Here is a 12,528-nt window from a genome sequence, read left to right on the forward strand (position 1 = left end):
CAGGGATACCAACCTGACGAGACCAGGCCGCGGCAGCCCGGGCAGGGCCCGGCACGCCACGGCACGCCACGGCACGCTCCGAGCCGAGCGCCGCTCGGGCCGAGCCCAGCCGAGCCGTCCGGGCCGGGCCGAGGCGCGATCGGCGGGGAGGCCCTTGGGCCCTGCCTGTCGGCCCTGTCGGCCCTTCGCTCAGAGCCGCGGCCGCGAAGACCATGCCCACACCGACAGGCTGGACGCCAGGCTGGCCGGCAGGAGGAGAGAGAGTCGCTTGGAAGCTAGCGCCAAGCCCGCCGCGCCGGAGACTGCAACAACAAGACACCAGAGTGAACCAGAGTCAGGCCGCCGGGCCGGCCCGCCAGCCTCGACCAGCCGCGACCAGAGTCAACAGGGAACAGGGCGGACCGACCGGGGCGGACCAGAAAAGAAATCAAAGCACGCGGACGGACGGTGTTCGAACCAGCGCCCGGCCGGCCCGCTCGGCCGCGCCATCGCTCAAGCGGACTGAACCAGCAGGGCGTCCACGCGAGCTGAACCGCCTGAACTCACTAGGGAGCAGACTTTAAAAAAGCGTTCTAAAACCACTTGCAAGCAGTCACAGGCAACTACAAATGTTACCGACTATTCATTCTGCGTTAGAAACAAGAACTTGTTTTCAAGCCAAACAGACCCCAACAATCGCTATGAAACGAAGTCGCTGAGTATGAAATTAAGGCATACAGTTTCTGGCTTGAAATCCAGGGCCTCACCCGCACACGGAGCGCTCTCGTGAACGTTGGGTGGCCTACCTACCGGCGCGCCACCTGAGTGAGGCCCTACACGCTCCAGGAGAGCAGTCCCCCCCCCCTTTTTCTCAGCCAGGACCACAAAGCCACAAAGGCCTCAGCAGACTTTTAGCGCTCGAGTAAGCAACAACAACAATCATAGCACTGGGCGAGCACAACTTTACTTACATCTGCCGCACATGGCTTTGAACTTGTGCATGAGACGGAAGCTGCGGAACTTTAAGGCGGAAGCTGTGCCATTTTCCATGCATTGGACGTCGTGCACGTCGTGCACGTGCTGCGGGATGCCATTGCGCTCCTTACCGTCCGCGGCGCGGTGCATGCTCTCCATGGGCACGCCGTCGGCGTCTGCCGCGCCCTCGTCGTCGGGGGGCGGGTCCGTGGTGGTGGTGGTCGTGGTGGTGGGCCGCCCTGGTGGAAGCGAGAGGTTAGCTACGCAAGCGAGCGCGCCAGCAGCAGCGCACAGCGTTGGGACGAACACGGGGCGAGCGGGTCAGTGAGGAACACAGAAACCAGCAGCAGGTCGTCGCGGGGACCGTTGGCGGCGCCCCGGAGCGAAGCTTCTGCGAAAAACACCCACTAGGCCGCAACATGCCGCGCACTCACTCGACTCGTAGCGCTCCCACTTGACGAGCCGGATGTCGGCGTCCGGGATCTCCAGGTCGCAGCCGAACACCATCTCGGGGCCGTCGTCCAGCGCGGCCGCGTCCACCACCATGTCGGCCTCGATGTCGAACAGGCCGTCCAGGCGGTCCGTGACGCGCACCTCGGCGCCCTCCATCACCGTCGCGTTCAAGGAGCTGCAACAGGCGGACAGTGAGCAAGTTGAACTTGATGTGAAATTTCGAAAAACGTTCACGATCCTGGTGGTGGACGACGTACTCGACGGGCTTCTGGATGAAGGTGAGCGTTGGCCTGGGGAAGACGCCGTCCGCCTCACACGACAGCCTGATCTGGCCCTCCTCCGAGGCCTTGCTCTGCGTCAGCTCCAGGTTGTCCTCCGGCACTGCAAAGCAAGACAATCAGCACCGGGCAGGCAGCCACCCTTCGGTTCCGCGATCCACTGCGACTCACCGTAAATGATCATCTTCTTGGCGCGGCTGTCCTCGCCGTCCAGGGACGACACCTGGCAGCGGTACTCGCCGCTCAGCTCGATGGTGGGGTTGACGATGTTGAGCGCGCGGTGCCTCGTGGAGGGCTCGTCCGTGGCGCGGTAGCCCAGGTTCACCCTGCCCTTGAGCGGACCCAGGGCCTGTCGGGGCAAGCAAACGCGATAAGGCAAGTCAAGCTGCTCAGCGCCGGCTGGGTAGGCCACCCAACGCACACCGCTTAAGGGAGCAGTCTCTGCTCCGGAGCTCGCCACAGCGCCGGCTGCGTAGGCCACCCAACGCACGCCGCTTAAGGGCGCAGCCTGCACTGCCGCCAACTTACCTGGGGTATTCTGCCCGGAATCCACTGGTACACCAGCGTGGGCTCGCCCTTGGGGTCGGCCTTGGGGTCGGCCAGCTGGTTGAGGAACCACTTGATGACGATGCCGACGTCGGCCTTGGTGGCCTCGTAGTCGCAGTCCAGGACCACGTCCTTGACGCTGCCGTTGCGGATGGGGCCGGGGACCTGCAGCTGGCCGATGTGCAGCGACGAGCAGCCTGCAACAGGGGGAGTAGTGTCACGCCCTGGTCACGCCGCGCCAACAACCCAACAACGAGAGCCGGCGCTACCCCACGCGGCCGCGCGGATACTCCAGCAGCGCTACTCCGCGCGCGAGGGACCGCCGCCACCCGCGATACCCCACGCTGGCTGGGCAGTTCCGTCGGCGTCGGTGCGTCGCCGCGGCGGCTGTTGCCTAGCGGTGGCGGCTCTAGGGCTCGGACGGCGACGACGCGGACCTCGTCTATAAATACAGTGTGGGGCTATCCTCGCGGCCCTGGCGGCCGCCCAAACCTTGCACAATATTTCTGCGTGTGGAGGGCTGCTGCCCTTCGCGTCGTGGGGTATTGGAGGCGCCATGCAGGCCGGCGCTTCCAGGACATGCATCGCGCGGGTCATGTCGTCGACGGCGACGTCCCGCCCCCGACAGCGCCGCCTGCCACTGTAAATCCGGCGGCGTGCGTCGGCCTTCCCTTCCGCTTGACGAGCTCGACGCCCCGCTGCGCTCAGCTGTTTCGGGCGCCGGCCAAGTTGGTCGTCGAGGCGGTGGCGGCGCGGTGGCGGCGCGGTGGCGGCGCCGACGACGCGGACGTGCACCCGGCGGCGCGGCCCGTCTGCTCGCGACAATCCGATCTTAAATACGCATTCTCGATTTCAAAGGGCCGACGGAACGGCGTCTGCGGCCGGGCGCCGCGCCCCGCTGTGATTGGTCGGCCGCTGTCCACGCGAAGGCCGGCCGGCGGAGGTCGCCATGTCATGACAGTGGAGCGGCGCCGGGTCAGAAATACACCCCATAGTCTCGCGAGGAGAGACGAGAGAGAAACGATCTCGTTAGACCCGGCGTGCGTTCGGCCGAACTTCGCCGGCTTGCTTGGCAACGGTGCCCGGACGAGTCGCGGAAACGCCGCCTCTGCCAAGACACGCGGCTATGAGAAATTCAGCTCGACGGCGCGCTGACAGTGGAGTCCGAAAGCGCCACGGCCAGGCGGGAGCTGCAGCGCGGCGGGGATGAGAAATTCATGACGACGTCGGCGACGAGGACGGTGATGTCATGCGGCAGAAATTATTTGCGCGTCCGAGTGCTCGCCCTGCACGGGGACGCCGCCGATTGTGGAGCACGAGAAGCAGTGCCTCGCTGGCTGGGGTGTCTAGAATTAGCCCTTGGGCCGAAGGGACGGGAAGGCTCTTGGAAACGGACTGCTTTCGTGCTTTGTTGCCGCGCTAAAACTTCTCTATTTTTCTGACCCAGAGACCCTCAATTTGACCCAGAATACGGCGGCGGGGGCCAGGCCCTGCCGGCGTCCTCGCAGGGGTCCTTCCCCGGGTACTGCGTGCCCACGGGCGAGCGCGGCTCTCGAACTCGGAGAGCCGGGGGAGAGAGAGGGGTGGGTGTTCCGAGTTAAACTTTTTCAAGACGACTGGTTGGCGCGCAAACTTTCACACCTCAGACCGCCGGGAGGGTTGCGGGGGCGGCGGGCGGGGTACATCACGGGGAGGCCGGCGCCGTGCCGCCGTGCCGGCATAAGCCACTTCGGGGGGTTCTCCATGTTCTCCGCAAAGCGGCGCGCAAGTGGGCGCGTGGTGGCGGCGGCCTGCGGTGCAGTCCCACCGGAGTCCCGCACCCCCTCCCAGATTCCGCGGTCAGCCCCGAGAGGCCCTCGGCGTGGAGGCCTTGGGCAGGGCAGCCTTGGAGCCCCCGCCGGGGTGTGTTCCTTAATGACGTAACAATTAACCGCCCGACGCCGTGCAGTGTGACAATGCCGCGCCGTAACGCGACTCGCGACGCGTAGTGGAAATGACACTCGTTGGCGGCGCCGAGCGCGGCTCGCGTGCAGCGCGGGGGCCGTCTGTAAAGCACCGGTGGCGGTCGCCATCCACCAGGGATTCAGTGGCGGCCCCGGCAGAGAGGCTAGGCGCTATCACCGACTCGCTGCGGGCTTGCGGGTCGGCCGGCCGGTGGCGCGTCCACTGGAAGGGGCTTCCACGCGCCGATAAGGCCGACCGACGCCCCCGCCGCCCCCGCCGCCCCCGGCCGCCGCCCGGACGGTCTTCCGTCGAACGACAGTTGGCGAATGCGCAATGCGGGCACGGCTCATGCAGCACCGCGGCCGCGTGCACCGCGACGTACTCCAGGAGCAGGGCTGGGACTCCAGGCTAGTGTCACGATGGAAGCATCCATCACTGACCAACCGAGCTTGCCACACTCCTAAAGAAATGGATCAATTGTCTCGTTCGGAAACACAGCGCTGCGGGAATGGCGGCTGGCTGGCTGGTGGGGGTCTGCGCCGCCGGATGGATGTGCAGGAGTACGGTGTGCATGGGGACGCGGCGGACCGTGCACGGCGCGCGCCGCGGGGCCTGCACTGCGAGGAGGGGCGGGGCGGGGCGGGCAGCGCGTCGAGGAAGGCACGTCCGCGCCGGCCGAGGGGCACGTCCACGGCAACGTCCGCGGCACGTCCGAGCACGGGGGACTAATACGTGTCACGTGATACATCAGGCGGGCGCTGGAGCGGGCTGCGTCGCGGAGTGGAGTGGTGTGGGTGGCAGTGCAGGGGCATCGCGACACCGTAAAGACGACTGGCGAGTTGATTCGGCTTCAAAACGCTTACCGGCCGCGCCATTCGACCCCGCCCCGAGTCTCGGTATTCCTCGCACGGGCTTGCAGTGATCGTGCTGCGTTTTGCCTGGAGGCGCTGGAGGCACACTGGAAGGGGAGGAAGTCTTTGGCGCACGCGCTGAATTAGTGAACGCAGCGAACGGCAGGAAGTGTCATCGTCCGCGCGCCTCGCCGAGGAACACCCCCCTCCCCTCCCAGGACATGCAGGACGCGTGGCGGCCGAATCGAGGATGAGACAATCCTGGCGAGGCGGTCCGAGTGACTCCGAGTGACTCCGAGTGACTGGGCGCGACAGTCCTGCCATTGTGTGGCGATCGCCACTCCACTGGAGAGAGGCGGAGGCGCCCCCTAGCGGACCGCGTCCGAAACTCGGCGCATAATCACCGGCCGGACCGGAAGTGGCTGTGGTATCGGCCGGCTCGGCGCGGCTCCGCCTGACTGTCGGGGTGCGTCGGCACATAACTCAAGTTCGGGGGGGCTGTCGCCGTCCCCGTCGCACTCACGCGGCGGCCCGCAGCCTTGCCCGCAGCCCGCGCGGAGGGACAGAGACAGGCCGTGGGTTCGGCCCCGTGGGCTCCCACCTGCACTAGGTGTCACGGCCCGGCCGGGCCCGGCGCACGGCGGCGGCAGATCCAACCGCGCGCGCGCCGTTTCGAAATAATGTTGACACATGTCACAGCGGCGGGCTCGGCGGGCACCGCCCCGGCGGGGACACGCCCCAGCCGCTCTGGAACCTCTGGAGGACCGCCAGCACCACTTTCTTTTGTCTCCGAAATCGAGTTGTTGTTTGCGTTGAGGTCATCACTTCATCATCATCGTTCATCATCATCATTCATCATTCATCATCATTCATTCATGCATATTCATTCATGAGTATCCGCCATCATCATCTTCTTATTATCATCCAATCATTCATTCTTTCATTCACCCATCCATTCATCCATCCATTCATCCATCCATTCATCCATCCAATCATTCATTCATTCATTCATTCATTCATTCATTCATTCATTCATTCATTCATTCATTCATTCATTCATTCGTTCATTCATGTTGAGGGTACTGTATCGTCATCGTCACCTTGCCCTATCGGTGCACCCCCTCCACAGCTGCGTCCGCTCGGCATGGCTCGGCCGCGTGCGCTCAATTAGTCCGTCGCGAGGCGACAATTCCGCGGGCCGCGTGGTGTTTACGCTGTTTACGCGCCTGGCGCCAGGAAGCCGCGTCATCGCCATCGCCCTGCATGGCGCCAAGCGCGGCTTCGGCGTGTTGCGAGAACGCCTCGCCGGCCGGGCTCTGACCAGGCCTTGGAGCGGCCGAGCCAGGCGGGCGAACCTGCCAGCGTCTCGGCCGAGACACCGAGACACCCTGTACGCCGGTACCGTCGGTACCACCGCGCACGCAGTGCACGCAGTGCCTCGCACCGCCCGGCCAGCTCCGCGCCGTGCCCGCCGTGCTGGTTGCCTGTCACGCTTGGACTCGCACGAGCGCCGCCGCCGCCGCCCCCCGCCGCCCCCACCCCCGCCACGCGCCGCAGCCCCCACCGCGCAGCCTGCCGGGCTTGGCCGGGCTTGCCTTACCGGCCACATTAGAATAACGACTCCACTCATCCTACACTGCCGAAACGGCCGAACGGAAAGGTGCTGCCGGACGCCGTCGTGGACCTCGTCCTGGACGTTGGCGGCGTGCTCGTCATCGTCGACCCGTGGGTGTCGCGGCGCCGCGGCCCTTTGTCCGAGCCGCGTCCGAGAACGCCCCGCCCTGACGCCCCGCCTCGACGCCCCGCCCTAACGCCCGCCCCGCCCCGCCCCGCCCCGCCCCGCCCCGCCTCGCCCCGCCGAAACGCGGCGCGAAAACACACAGCCACCGCCGCCAAGGCCGCGTGCTTGTTTTGGAAGAATCACTGGAAATGTGTCCCTCTGCAGGAAAGGGCCGCCATTGTGGCGGTACACCGTGATGACCTCCACGACGGCGGCGGTGACGTCCGAGGCAAGGGGCAGCGCGACGTCCGAGGCGTCCGAGGCGAGGCGCTGCTTGATGAAGGCGAGGGCAAGCGACCTGTGACGGACGGCTCCTTCTTTTTATTCCCCCGGGTTGGCAGCAGTGCGGTATGGCATGGCGGTTGCATACTGGCCGGCCGCAGACGAAAAAACTCACTTTAAAAAAATTCAGCGCGATTTCACTTTTGGATGTGCCTGGCCCTGGTAAATATTGATGAAATGGTAAACTGCGTCCACATTTTTTTGGCTTGGTTTGGCCGCAATAGAACGTAACCTGTATTGCTTCCAGTTAGTGCAGCGTGTGTAAAATATTCAAGGAACTGCGTAATTTTTCTGGAACAAAAAACTGTCATCTGCAAAAAATGTTTTTATTTGAATTTCGGTCATAACGAGCGCGCGTGGAAAGAGGAGAGAGGCGACTGCCAATGCAGTGGCGCTCTTTGGGGACCGGGCAGGGTGCGCTGTTTTATATTTCGCCACGGCCTCCACATGTAAAGCTTTATGGTCATCCGGCGGCCCTTTTGCGAAACTGGGCCGGGGCGTCGAAGGATGCTGTGCGTCGCGCCCCGCCCCGCCCCCGCAGCGCGCCATCCGCGAGGTTTCACGCGGCGCGTTTATAAACACGCCGCGAGAGGGCGCTGGTCTCGCGCTGGCAATTTAGGCGGGTAAACAAGCAAGCGCGTTGGCCACGGAGTGAGATGGCCAACCCTCCGGAAACGTATCTCAACGGCCAATCGGTTCGGTTCGGCTTTCGGCTCGCTTCGAGACTTCGAGAGTACAGTAGCGCGAGAGAAGCAGACTAGAAAGTGTGCGCGCTGCGCGGGGCGCGGCACGGGGCGGCACGCAGGCGAAAGGAGGGCAGGCGTGCACCATGAGGGTGATGCTACCGCGTGCCGCCGCCCACAAAGCCACCGCCATGACGAGGAACATCGAAGCGGCCTTTTCAAGTTTTGAATTTGGCGCGCGCTTTCATCGGCGGGGACAATACGGCCGACCGCAAGCCCGCCCGCTGGGGGGCTGGGGGACTCGGGGGCGTGTCCCTCCCCATCCGGTGCCCTGCCTCCACCCCGTCAACCAGTCCGTCTGGCTGGTGCGGTGCTGCCGGCGGGAGATTCGAACGCACACGCAAATTAGCAGTATGGCAAACATGCGGTAAAAAATAATTTGCTAGTCTGGCACGCACACTTGAAGAGTGTAACACGAAACAGTGCAGGCCTACGGCCGCGAGAACGGCTCGAAAACGAAAACAAACAAACCACGCCGGCGCCGGTATTCGAACCCACGGATCGGATCAGCATGCAGCACCCCGCGGAGGAAGTGCCGCGGCCCGCCCCCGCCTCAAGGACTCGCAGGGCGAGGGCTGCGCGGGGCTGCGTCCTCGATGCCCCCATGGAGGTGGTGGCGAGGCGAGCTCAGAGCAGCATTGTTTCCCTTCCTGTCCCGGTTTACGTGCTAACCCAGCTATTTCTGTCAAGACAAGCCGCCGAATATCCGCCGCCTCGCCCCGCCCCCCGGCCCCCTCAGAGGCCCTTCAATTGGCCTGCCCCCGGGCCCCCCTGTCCAAATAACCACCGCGTCAGTCCCTCTAACCGTACTTTACGGCGCTTGACTAAGGACGTCCTCCTGGTCCTGGCGCGACTCGCGGCGTGGTGAGGTCAGTAAAAAAAGTGGAAAAGATGTTTACAAAAATTAAGGAAAAATTAATGACGTCCAGTTACTCGTCTTGGTCAGGTTGGAGGCAGACCGCGCACGCACCGGACGACGCACCGCCAGATTGTCACACCACTTCCAATTAATTTTCTCTTTCCTGTGTGAGCGTGCGTGCGTGTGCGTGCGCGTGTGTACGCGCGCAGAAGACTGCCAGGTCACGGCGTCTGCTCGTAAAGACCGCCGGCAGCCTAGATTCGAGAGTGGGCCCTGCTGCAGTTCGCTGTCATCGCCTCGGTATTTATAATCAGCCGAGGCCGCGGAGGGCGTGCGTGTTCGGCGTGCTCGACGTTTGACGTTCGGCGGCGCGCTCACCTGGGGGACAGACGACGGCGAGCATCAGGGCGACGGCCAGCACCTCCAGGGCGGCCATGATGACGTCACCATGGGCCGAGGCTCGGCGTCACTCTTCGGACACGCGCGGACACCGAGGCGGACACGGACACGGCGCGGACACGGCGCGGACACGGGACGCCGCGACGCGACCGCCACGGCGAACGAAGGAGTACTGGCACCCTGGCGGGCCTGGCGGGCCTGGCGGTGGCGCGGCTTGGCGCGAGCCGCCGTGCAGCGCGCCGCCATGCTTCGGCTCAGCCAGGGGCGCGGCGCGGCGGCCGGCAGATGGGAGGGTGGGGGGCGGGGGTTCCGGGTGGTAGCCCACTGCCCCCCTCGTCTCCCCCTTCTTGTCCACCCACTCTCGCTCTGCGAGTGTGTGAGTGAGTGAGTGTCCGTCTGTGGGTATGCGATACAACCAGGCAGCATATCGTACCGTTTCCAACAGTTGGTCCTCGGGTACTGGCCTGTCCACCACCCGTTACACATTCACACACACTACACACTCAGCATGCAGGCGTTATGCTCAACGAGCCCAGGCGAGAAGTCCGTTGGGTCCACTTGCGGAGTGGCGTGAATTTTACGCACCCTGCTGGACTGATTTGCAGAATGGCACGAACTTTCGGATTCACAAAATGCACTATTTCGACGAAACTTTCAAAAAAATGTCGATGTTTTATGGTAATCCTTGTATGATTATTCAACCGGAAACCGTAATGCATGTAATTGAGGGATCCATGGGAGTGTGTACCCACAGTCCTTGAAGTCGCTAGGGACTCGTAGGACACGACGTGGGAACACGCGCGTCGTCCCCCCGATCCGGAGCCACCGAGTACCGCAAGCACCAACAACTTAATTTAGTCCGAAATTCGTCGTATCTCAAGCAAGGCTCACACCAAAATGGCAGCGGTTCGCGCCATGCGCCGGCCACGGCAGAAAACGTGCGTTGCCACCCGAACTCGCAATCTGTCCGTCGCGAAGACGAATGTTCGGCTGTTTTCATCCCGCCTGGCCAACTTCGGCTTCGAGTCGCGAGGGGGAAAAAACGGGGATTTGACGAGCGATTATGGGGGAGGGGAAAAGTTTCCTGTACTTGGCCAAAGACACCCTCACACACCCAGTGCGCTGGAGGAGGTGAGGTCTCCAGGCTGCTCCTCGCGGCGCGGCCGCGGCATGGCGGCGTGTGGGTGAAGCGCGTCGCGACGCACGGCGTCTGCCCCGACCTGTCTCTCTCGCACCCGTGGCGGTTGCCCGGCGAGTGCGAGAGAGACGGAGCGCGGTGCACCGGAAGCCGGAGGTCTCTCACCTCCCCCCGGACGCGCGGACGGACGGACGGACGGACGGACGGACAGGCAGACAACGCTCCTTGTTTTGCACCAGCCGTTTCATGAGCTGCAACATTTTTCCGCGCTCGGTTTTTCTCGGAGAACACGATCAAGATTAGCTCGGCCGCATGGAAATGTGTAAAACGCACGTCTTGAAGGTTGAAATTTGTCTGTCGACGCTCTTCAAATTCAACTTTTTGTCGTTGATGTCCGCTATTTTTCGACCTTCTTATCCACTGCGAGCAGATTGTCGTGTGTGCGTGGCGCTCGCTGGTGCCTTATTGGCCCCGACGAGAGCTGCCAGGGTCGAGGGCGGCGGCCTGTCCTGCTGGCTGGCGTTCGCTGGCGTTCGCTGGGCGTTCTTGCCGCTCAATCCGACTACGTACAGTGCGGGGCGCGGGCGACTACTCTGGCGGCGTCAAGTTGCACGGAGGCCCTGCGCGAGGCTCGCTGTCACAAGAGCGGCGCGCCGTTCTGCGGCTGGCTGCCTTTCTACCCGCTCGCCAAACTCCCCGGCAGTGTCCCTCTTTCTTCGTTTTCGGCGCCGTGTTGGCCGGCCTGCTGGCCTGCTTGTGCTTCCGGGGGAGTACGTTAAAACGGCCGGCCGGCCGGTGCACGCGTGCCGTCCGCTCAGCCGGTGTAAGCTCCTGTAAGCCCGGCAGCAGGTCCTGTCGCGCCGCCGTGTGGGTTAGCTAGTGTTACAGCCGGCCTCGGCCTCGGCGAATGAAGTCTGTTTGAAAAAGAATCCAGGATGCGTGGTAGGAGACGGCTGGTTTGTTTTGCGAAAGCGGCGCTGTGTAAACCGAGCAGTAAAAACGTGAGGGCGCGCCAGAAGGGCTGCTCGGAAATGGAGCGAGAGGCGAAGTCGCTTGTCAACGTGTCTGCGCGACCTGCAGCAGGGCGAAGCAGGCCCTTCGGTCCTTTGGGGGCCCTGGACTTATGACTGGGCACGTCCCCCGCCCAGCCCCTCTGGCGGTCTGAAATAGAGAGGATTTTCTTAAGCCCCGCCGCGCCGGGCCGGCCCAGTCCGCCGTGTCCGAATCGCCACCTCGGCCTTGGACGAGTCAGCCGCTGGGGCTGAAACTAGCGCCGAAGGCTCTGATTAAGCTGCGCGATGTGCAGGCACGGTGCAAGGTGCGCGTCGCACTGCTTCACCTGCGCCGAGTGCGGTGCAGTGCGGTGCAGTGCGGTGCAGTGCCGCCTGCCGCCACGGAGGCGGCTAGCTTCGCGCGTTGGCCGCCAGAGCGCGGGCCGGTCTGCTGGCCAGAGGGAAGCACCACGGCGCGCCGGCGGTGCGACGGAGAGGTCCTGCGAGTCCTGCCGCCGCGGCGCTCGGCTCCGCTCCCCACCTTCGGCTCGGCTCGGCTCGGCGGGTTCGGGCGCTCGGGGGCGCGGGAGTAGGGTGGTGCCGGCGCCCCGGCCGCGGGCCGCAGGATGCGTCGTCTGCTAGCTACCGCCACTTGGACTCAGTTCCTCCTCGGAGGCGGTGGCAGTCGGAGGGTCCTCGCGCTGCTCGTCGTCGTCCTGGCCGTGCTGCCGGCAGTCGTCTCGGAGAGCGACACGTCGATCGCGGCCGCGCGCCGTGCTGCGTGCCACATTGTCTGCGTTTATTTTTACGTGCCGCGGTGACCGCCTGTGACGTCCCGCCCTCTCTGCACGTCGCCGTCGAAGAGCCCCGCGCCGGGGAGAAGCCCCCGCTGCGTGCGTGTGTGTGTGTCCTGTGTCAGTGCCTCAGTGTGTGTGTGCCCCAAAGGATTACCGTGCAACGAGTGTAGTGGAAGTGCGGCAGCGCAGTGATGCTAAAGTGCTGACATGTGATGGTGTGACAGAGTGTGACCAGGATGATGGCCTCCGTCGCGACGTCCTCGACGTCGGGCCGGCCCTGGCCCTGGCCCTGGGGACGCCGGTTCCTGCTGCTCGCCGTGCTGCTGGCCGTCGTCGCGTCGGTGCAAGGTGAGGTCCTTGACGACGAGCACCCTCGGCGTCCTCACACAGGTGGTGCCACTGTAAAACCTGAAAGGCGGCACGCGGCCAAGACTGGGGACGCAAGCCGCGCCGCGCCGGGAGTCCCGAGTCAGGGTGGTAATTACTGCTGCCTCTCTCCCAGCCTGGCAGTG

At 64.4% G+C, this 12,528-nt stretch overlaps 1 protein-coding gene across 2 annotated transcripts; it reads right to left on the reverse strand.

Annotated features, from left to right (window-relative positions):
* Positions 1-138: 138 nt before the first annotated feature.
* LOC117651642 lies at positions 139-9,240 on the reverse strand. Of its 2 annotated transcripts, XM_034395827.1 has the most exons (7): positions 9,069-9,240; positions 2,214-2,428; positions 1,857-2,034; positions 1,665-1,788; positions 1,389-1,582; positions 951-1,193; positions 139-302 (listed from the first exon to the last, which is right to left on the reverse strand). In XM_034395827.1, the coding sequence occupies exons 1-7, from the start codon at positions 9,124-9,126 to the stop codon at positions 190-192; spliced, it is 1,125 nt and encodes a 374-aa protein (XP_034251718.1). In that variant the 5' UTR covers positions 9,127-9,240; the 3' UTR covers positions 139-189. The 2 variants fall into 2 exon arrangements, with proteins under 2 accessions (XP_034251718.1, XP_034251720.1); XM_034395829.1 differs by lacking the exon at positions 951-1,193.
* Between the last annotated feature and the right edge of the window lie 3,288 nt (positions 9,241-12,528).

The sequence above is a fragment of the Thrips palmi genome, unplaced genomic scaffold, assembly GCF_012932325.1.
Source record: "Thrips palmi isolate BJ-2018 unplaced genomic scaffold, TpBJ-2018v1 HiC_scaffold_6, whole genome shotgun sequence".
Classification (NCBI taxonomy): Eukaryota; Metazoa; Arthropoda; class Insecta; order Thysanoptera; family Thripidae; genus Thrips; species Thrips palmi.

Excerpts from the sequence above, each read along its gene's own strand:
- LOC117651642 (XM_034395827.1), bottom strand. The coding sequence starts at position 9,126 with ATGGCCGCCCTGGAGGTGCTGGCCGTCGCCCTGATGCTCGCCGTCGTC. Across the intron at positions 2,429-9,068 it reads CGCCGTCGTCTGTCCCCCAG|GCTGCTCGTCGCTGCACATC; the intron begins GTGAGCGCGCCG and ends CCCCTGTTGCAG. Across the intron at positions 1,583-1,664 it reads TTCATCCAGAAGCCCGTCGA|CTCCTTGAACGCGACGGTGA; the intron begins GTACGTCGTCCA and ends CGCCTGTTGCAG.